Here is an 8,618-nt window from a genome sequence, read left to right as displayed (position 1 = left end):
ACCCCACGAGGTAGATATTACTATTCCCTCTTTATTTTGAGGAAACTCAGCCTTACAGAGATTAAATAACTTGCTCAAAGTCCCACAGCTGTGAGCCTGTGCTGTTAACCACAGTTCAATCCTACTTTCCTTAATTGTCAGGTGGGAATAAAGGTATCCAAGGCTGTAAAGATCAAACCAGCAGTGAGCTCCTTGAGGAACTGGGCCTCCTTCATCTCTATGCCCTCCTCTCAGAGTACTGAGCATAGGGTGCTCAGGTTTCATTGAATGAATAATGGACAGAAAACGATGAGTGCTGTGGTAATGTAAGGTATAATTAATTTTATACCTTCTGCAGTCTCGTGTTCATGCCCTCTTTGTGAACCTTAAGCAGAATGGAAACGTTTTCATCATCGGTCCATTTTGTCTGTTACTATTTGAATTGACTTTCTCTGGACCTTACATATATAAGTAAGTTCCTTACTATATATATCTTGGTAGGCTTAGGGCACGGTGAGAATGCCTTGGGGTTTTACACAAGAATAAGAGAGTGTCTTGCTGTCCCATTCCAAAATCCTTCCTCAAGAGGCTCAGTATTTCTTGGCCTTTTTGTCCCCAAGAGAACATTAGGTGTTAGTGACTTGAGGAAGGAGTTGACAAAGAGACATGGATTCCTTTTCTGAGTTATAACTGATAGTTCACATTAAATTAGAGCAACTTGTTATTTATTCTATATCTAAGCATGTGTCTTCCGAATAAATGTCCTTTATTAAAAACAAAATTATGAACTTTTACTGAAACATCTTCTTTTAGGCTGGAAACCTGAAGATCATCCTCTTTCTCTCTGCTCCCTGTAAGAGATACATCATCAAGATCTGTCAATTCTTTTTCCAAAGATCCTCAAATTGTATCCCTTCTTTCCCATTGCCACTGCTGTTACAGACCCTTGACACCAGGATCATTTCAGAAGCCCCCTAGCTGGGTTCCCTGCCTTCTGGCTTTCCTCCACCAATACATCCTACACATACACAGCAACCAAAGCTTTCTTCCCAAAATTTCTTGTAGTATGTTTCTTCTTTGCCCACATGTGTTAAATGATTCCCTTTGCCTATTAAAGTCCTGAACCACTTGGGTGGGCTTGAAGGCCCTTCTCCATTGGCTCCTGACTGATTTTTCCAGCTTGATTTCCTATATTTTATCCACACCTTAAATGTGCCACCAACATTCCCACTCTCAGGCCTTTGCCCAGGCTGTCCTCTTCCCTTCCAACGCTTCCCAGACCTCACCCAAGCCTTTGTCCCAGCTCCTTCAGAAGACCTCTCTACTCTTCCTGTCTACAGTAGACTCTCTCCCCTTCCCTCTGCTTGGTCTTTAATTCTGTGCCGCCTTCTATTGTTGTCTAACTGCTTGTGTTAGATTCTCTCCTCTCCAAGTAGATTGTTAAGAGCCCATGTTAGGGATCACGTCCTGGCTCAGTTTGGTTCAACATTCACATAAGGCCTGTTCCAGACCAGAAGCTGAACAGAGGGGGCCTCCAATGACTGAGCAGAGCTAACACACCAACCCACAAACCAGCAATTCTGTTACACAGGGTGCTATTACCTGGGAACCTTGTCAAGGGTTTTTCTAAATCTCAACAGAGAGAAGCCAACAGTAAAGAAATGAGTAGATTTACCCATCATTTCCCGCTGTATCCTCTCCCCCAAACCAATTGCTCCTCCTGTGCCCCGAATCACTATCTCCCTAGTCACCAGACATAATTTTGACTTCTCACACTTCCTTAGCTACATCCCCACACACATTACAGGTTACCATGAACTTCCACACTCATGATTTTTTCTCAGTCTACCATTGGCCAGATTTTAGAATGAAGGGCTCTGAGTGACTGACAGGAGGAAGCAACTGGCTCCAAGGCCTACAAGGATTTAATGTGGGCTGGAACTCAAGCCTTTCCCCTGCGCCTTTCTACTACCTGGCAGGCTTTCTGATCTGTTATAACTGGGAAATGTTTCTTGAGTGGATTCTCGTTCTTCCATTCCTTTTACCTAGACCTTCAAAGTTGCTTTTCCTTTGAACTTTCCAAAGTTAATTTTTCCTCTTCCACTCTAACCTTCATCCTCCCACTGAATGTATATGCCCATAGCAGAGCTCTGATCATGTCACACCCCTGCTCAAAAACTTTCAGTGGCTCCCCACTGCCCACAGATTAAATTCCTAGCATTGAAGACCTTCCTGGCTATGCCAAACTGATCTTTAAAGATTGTTTTTCCTTCTGTAAGTAGCCTTGGCCTCAGCCAGATCAACATTTCAGGCTCCCAGAATGTACTCATATCTTCCCTCCCTCTGAATCTTCTCACTCCTATGCCCTGTGCTTGAAATGTCTATTCTCAGGCTCCAATGTCTGAATCCTTACAGGCCACCTCCAAAGTCACTTCCTCCCTAAATCTTTACCTGGAGCACCTACGAACCACTAGGCACTGAGGAAGACAGAGATGGGTTACATACACTGTGCTCAGCCCCAAAGGACCTCCCATTCTAGGGGAGAGAGAGAATTAAACACACAGCTAGAGGAGAGTGGGATGAAGGCTGTAATCAGGAAGCACGCCACGCTTCCTGAGCGCTGTTGTTCCAGAGCTGGCCTTGGGTAGTCAGAGGTTTCCAGGGAAGTGATAACCTGAGCTGAGATCTGGAAAATGTGGGAGTTAGCCAGAAGCCAGGAAAGGTGTCTTCTCTTTGCAGATCTGCAGCAGTGTGAAGAGCTTGGCAGTCAGAGTGTTTCTTGGGCTGTCCTGGAGCTGAGTGTAAGGGGATTGTGAAGGATCTTGGGATGTGATTGTGAGGGCAAAAGGGACCTATGAAGTGGCAGAGTCAGATTTTGTACACTGGAAGTGTCTCTCAGGCTGTGGTATGGAGACTGGCGGGAGGGCAGGAAGACATGGACTGTCTAGGACCTCTGGACCCCCCAGAGCACTTTTTTTTTTTAAAGTATAAGTTTAAATTGAAGTATAATATACATCCAGAAAAGTGGACAGATCCTCAGTGCAATAATTAAATTAGTTATAACCCAGAACTCCATCTGTGTAACCACCATCAAATCAAGAAAAAATATGTTTCCAACCCCACAGACGCACCCACTACCAATCATTACCCCTTCCCCCTCCCCAAAGCTAACCACTTTCTCACTTCTAAATTCACAGATTGGCTTTTCTCTGTTTTTGAAATTTATATAAATGCGGTCATAAAGTATTTCTTTGTGTCTGGCTTCTTTTGCTTAACATTATGTTTGTGAGATATACCATGTTGCTGTAAGTAGTGGCAATTATTTTATTTCTCAGTGCTGTATAGTATTCTGTTACATGACTATACTATGAAGTATTTATATGTTTTCTATTGTTAATGGGCATTTGGGATGTTTCCAGATTAGAGCTCTTACAAATAATGATGCTAGGAATATTCTTGTATGTATCTTGGTGCACTTGTGCATGAATTTTTGGGGGGATGTACATAGAAGTAGAATTGCTGGGTCATAGGTTATGTGTAAATTATAATAGTTAATACCAGGCTGTTTTCCAAAGTGGCTTTAGGAATTTACATTCCTACCAAATGCTTTTTTATATGTGTATTTGCCATTTAGATATCCTCTTATGTGATAACATCTTTTTGTGTTCAAATCTTCTGCCCATTTCTCTACTTGGCCGTTTGTCTCTTTTTTTGTAAGATTGGCACCTGAGCTAACATCTGTCGCCAATCTTTTCTTTTTCTTCTTCTTCTTCTCCCCAAAGCCTCCCAGTACACAGTTGTATATTTTAGTCGTAGGTCCTTCTGGCTCTACTACATGGGACGCTGCCTCAGCATGGCCTGATTAGCAGAGCCATGTCCGCGCCCAGGATCTGAACTGGCAAACCCTGGGCCACCGCAGCAGAGTGCACGAATTTAACCACTCGACCACGGGGCCGGCCTGTCTTTTCCTTATTTGTGGAGTTCTTTATATATGCTGGACACAAGCTCTTTGTCAGTTTCTCTCACTCTACAGCTTGTCTTTTTGGTCTCTTAACCGTGTCTTTTGATGATCAGAGTTTAATTTTAATGTAGTCCAATGTATCAATTTGATTCTTACAGAACATCTCCTTTCTGACCAGCCACATGTCCAGTACTCAACAGTCACTTGCATGGCGACAGCATTGGACGGAGTGGCTCTAAAGTTTTGTTTTGTTTTGTTTTACTGGGAAAGATTCACCCTGAGCTAACATCTGTTGCCAATCTTCCTCTCTCTCTTTTTCTTTTCCCTCCCCAAAGCCCCAGTACATAGTTGTATATTCCAGTGTATATTCTAGTTGTAAGACCTTCTAATTATTCTATGAGCCCTCACCGCAGCATGGCTACTGACAGAGGAACAGTGTGGTTCCCCCGCCCAGAAGCAAACTGAGCTGCAGAAGAAGAGCACACAGAATGTTAAACCCCTAGGCCGTCAGGGCTGGCCCAGCTCTAAAGTTTTACTGTTTTGTTTTTCTCATATAGATCTGCAGTGTACATAGAATTTTAGTGTACGGTGGGTGTGAGGTAGGAGTCGTTTCATTTTTTTCTATATGGATATACAACCGACCCAGCACCATTTATTGAAAGCATCATCCTTTGCTCGCTCTTCTGTTGTACCCCTTTGTCATAAAGCAAGTGTTTATACACTGTGGTTCTATCTTTGGTCTCTATTCTGTTTTATCGGTTTGCCTATCTCTGCATCAATATCACACCACCTTTGTGGCTGTAATAAAAGTCTGAACCCCGTGGCATTTTGTTTGTAGATCGCTTGTAGAAGGCAGTTACGATCTTTGGCACTAAAGACAAGGAAAGATAAGGAGCCTGGGTTCAAAATCGTGACTCTATCACTCTATCCATGTAATCTCGAGCAAGTTCACCTTTCCACAAACCTCAGCTTGGTCAGTATGAGGATAAATGTTGTGGGACTGTTTGTATCATAGGGTTGTTGAAGTGTTTCACGAATACAAAGTGCTTAGTAATGTCTGGCATAGAGTAAGCTCTCCATAAATATTAAAGAATGGGCCGTGTATAAATTGGAGCGACTTGTTTGTCTTTCTCTTTCAGACTAGGAACTCCCAAAGGTAAGGGCCTGCCCTCCACATACGTATCCCTCTCACACCCACCCCTCAATGCCTAACACGCTGCCTGGCTCGTGGTAGGGGGCTCAGTAAGTGCTTGTTGAATGAATCAGCTCAGCTACGCAGTCTGTTTGCGCAAAAACCGGACAGCCCCTGACCATCACTGAAAAGGACTGAGGACTAAGAACCCGACGCCGGGGGAACGAAAAGCCGCGCGCTCCATATCGCGCGAGACGTCCCCCACGCGCCGCGTCGCTGCGCGGTCTGTTTTTGGCGGAAGTGCGGGGCCGGCAAGAAGGAGCTGCCCTACGGCGCGCTGCGTCGCCTGGGGGCGGGAGTTGCTTCCGGGTTACACCCCCGGAAGCAGGAAGTTGTCGGCTCATCCTCCTCACTCGGCGGCTGCTGTCCCCGAGGCGGGAGGAGCCCGAGGGGGCGCGGGCCCCGCATGTGAGTGATTGGGGCCCGAGGCCGGGAGGGGGGAGGCCGGTCTGTGACAGCCTCGCCGCCGCGCCCGTCTATGACATCCTCGTGCAGCCCCTCCCTCGCCACTGCTGCCATCTCTTGCCCCTGCGCTGACCGCTTTTCTGAGCCTCTGGCGTTTTGCAGACTGACAGCATCCTCTGGCAACTCCCCCGGGGTCGACTCCTTGAGACACCTCCATTTCTTTCCTCGGCTCTGCCTGGGAGAGCAAAGCGAGGCCGACCCTGCTTGGAGTTGTTTTGCAGGCGTCACAGCAGTGTCCGAAACAGGAGCGATGCTAGCCAAGTCCAGATTCACTGCCCTCTTGACAGATTAGAAATTTTTTTTGTATATTGAGAGTAGATTTCCCTCCCCGCTCCGAAACATCTTTTTCTAATAATTGTTAAAGAGGGAAATATTTTTTTTTCTAAGTGTGTATTTGATATGTGGTAAACATGGCATCTCGGATTTCGGAAAGGAATATGACTTGGTTTATTGACCTGAGTAAATGAGTTGTTTGTAATCGCCTTTTAGTACAGGGAAATTCGCCTGCCTTGTGTTTTATGCTATTTTGAGACCATTAACCCTTCTGGCTACACTTTTTCTCCTCTCACAGGGCACATAGCCTTGATATTTGCAATATATTTCTTTTAAAGCACTTAGCATAACCTTATAATAGAAACTATTCCCAGATACTTATTATTTTGAGTTTTTGTGGTTGCTTACTTGGTTGTTCCCATGGTGCAATCTTCTCTGGGCATCTCTCCCTTAATAAGTTTGTTTGAGTTCTGTTTTCTTGTGAGGAACAACCTGCCTTAACCTAAATTCAACTTAGTTACATTGAAGTTTTGGCTGAAGTTTACATCGCCCAATTTGCATCCTAGGAGGAGGCCCTGTAGGCCCTGCCTTGGACCAAAACAATTTTCAAGACCGGGTTTGAATCCCTGTTCCTCCACAGCTACCCTACAATACCACAGAAAATGTCCATGAGTGAGGTTCCTAAGCTGCTCATCTAAATACTCATTAGGCTGATGTATTTAAAACAAAAAAAAAAAACAGAATAAAAAGTAAAATGAATGGACCATTAATTACATTAGATTAGTTTGGGAACAGAATGATCACTTTAGGTCCTTTCTATAAATTTGTTCAACAGACGCTGATCAGGTTCCATGTCTCTGAGGTGAATTTCCATGTCTGTTGTTAGTTTCTTGTGTTATTTTCTGCACTTTTCTCTGCTTTCGAGAAACAATTTAGTGTGAGAGGGAGAGAAGGAAATGTAATACTAAGTGATAAAGAGTTGTGTTTAAGGTTTAGAGGACAAAAATCAAGGTTGGAATAAAGGTCACTCACTGGAGAAAGCACTGGGGGCTGGGCTTTGTAGGGAGAGGAAATTATGTGTACAAAAGCAAAAAGGTATGAAACGGTTTGGCAGTGAAGAATGTAAGGAAGGAAGAAATGAGACTGAACAGGAGGGCAATGACCAGATCATAAAGGGCCATGCTAAGTAATTTGGACTTGGTCTTCTAACAGTTATTGAGTATTTGGGTATTGAGACAAATGTTTTACATACTCATCTTATAATCCCTTAATAACAGTGTTGGAAAGACACAATTATCCCCATTTTATAAATGAAAACTGAGGCTTAGAGAGGTTAAGTAGTGTCTCATGGGCACACAGGAGATGGAGAATCTAGTATTTGCGTCCAGCTTTTTCCAGCTCTAGTGCCTGTGTTCTTAACCACCATGCTGAATTGTTCCCCAGAAGGGCATGGGAGTCAAGGAAGGCGCTTTAAATAGATGAGTAATTTGAGCCAATATGTGTTTCAGAGAAATAACTTGTGAAGAGGGTAGAGGATGGATCAGAGAGGAGAAGGAAGACTGAAAGTATAGAGATTAAATATATCTTTATGATGGTCCATGAGAAATGTGGACAGCCTTGACTGCCATTAATGTGGAGCTAAAGAGGAAGTGATGACTGTGAGAACTTTACAGGAGGAAGGAGGAAGAGAGGTTTTACATTTGGAGAGTCCATTAATTAAGAAAGGGAATGTAGTAGGAAAAATGGGTTGTAGGGGGAAATAATGTCAGGGACATTACATATAGGGGACTAGAGGAAAATTTGAGCCACGGCATCTGGTTGGTAATTGGACAGATGGGTCTTGAGTTCTGGAGAGGAGATTTGGGAATCACTAATAGCTGGTGGTTAAAGCTGTGAAGGGAATAAGAAAGTCAAGGACCACTGTGATGCATACCAACACGCAGGGACATAGACTCTGAGAAGAGAACAAGAGAATTATGCCAAGGTTTGAGAGCACTTGAGGGAGGTAATGGGTAGCAATGGCAGCTGCTGCCGAGAGGTTGGATAAGGTGATAGATAACTGAGAAAACATCCTTTGGACCTGGCATGTAGAAAGCCATTGGCGACCTTAGTGACAGCAGTATCAGTGAGTAAGGGGGACAGAAATATGATTTCAACAGGTTAATAAATGAATGGACACCTGAGAAACAAGAAGGTGAAGTGCTGGCCCATCCGTTTTTTTTTTTCTTCTAAAGAGCTTGTGTCTGAAGGGAGGAAGAGCACAAACCCTGGAAATCTAGAGGAAGAATTCTTTTTTTAATAGTAGAACCTGGAAAAGGTGAGGATAGGAGCAGGTAGAGATAAGTTTAAAAATTTGGGGGCTCCTGCTTCAAATATGTCAGTGTCATAAAAGACAAAAGAAAAAAAAAAAAGCTAAGATCTGTTCTAGATTTAAGTAGACCAGAGAGACGTGACAGCTAACTGCGCTGTTTGATCATTGGTTGGATCTTGGATTTCTAAAAACCTATATGGCCTTTTTTTGGACAGTTAGAGAGATTTGACAGGGACTGGATATTAGGTACTGTTAAAGAATTATTAACTTTAGTAGGTATGATAATGATGCTTGTGGTTATATAGAATAATGTCCTTATTCTTAGGAGATAGATGCTGAAACATTTCGAAGTGATTTCGTGATGTGTAGCGACTAACTTTCAAATGGTTCTGGTAAAAACAGACAGAAAGCATTCATTTCAGTTTTTCTGAAATTTT

At 43.5% G+C, this 8,618-nt stretch overlaps 1 protein-coding gene across 4 annotated transcripts in view; it reads left to right on the top strand.

The window, feature by feature from the left end:
- The first annotated feature begins 5,386 nt into the window (after window positions 1-5,386).
- Window positions 5,387-8,618, top strand: part of C8H6orf89 (chromosome 8 C6orf89 homolog) — a 35,760-nt gene continuing 32,528 nt past the window's right edge. Inside the window, exon 1 of one of the 4 annotated variants that reach the window (XM_014830911.3) lies at window positions 5,387-5,540. In XM_014830911.3, coding sequence (XP_014686397.1) covers window positions 5,539-5,540 — 2 coding nt within the window. In that variant the 5' untranslated portion in view covers window positions 5,387-5,538. The remainder of the gene's footprint in view (window positions 5,541-8,618) is intronic. The other 3 variants (XM_014830912.3, XM_070514997.1, XM_014830913.3) reach the window with 3 other exon arrangements.

Source organism: Equus asinus, chromosome 8 (assembly GCF_041296235.1).
Source record: "Equus asinus isolate D_3611 breed Donkey chromosome 8, EquAss-T2T_v2, whole genome shotgun sequence".
NCBI lineage: Eukaryota > Metazoa > Chordata > Mammalia > Perissodactyla > Equidae > Equus > Equus asinus.
Note: the sequence above shows the minus strand (reverse complement) of the source record. Positions and strands in the feature narration are given on the sequence as shown.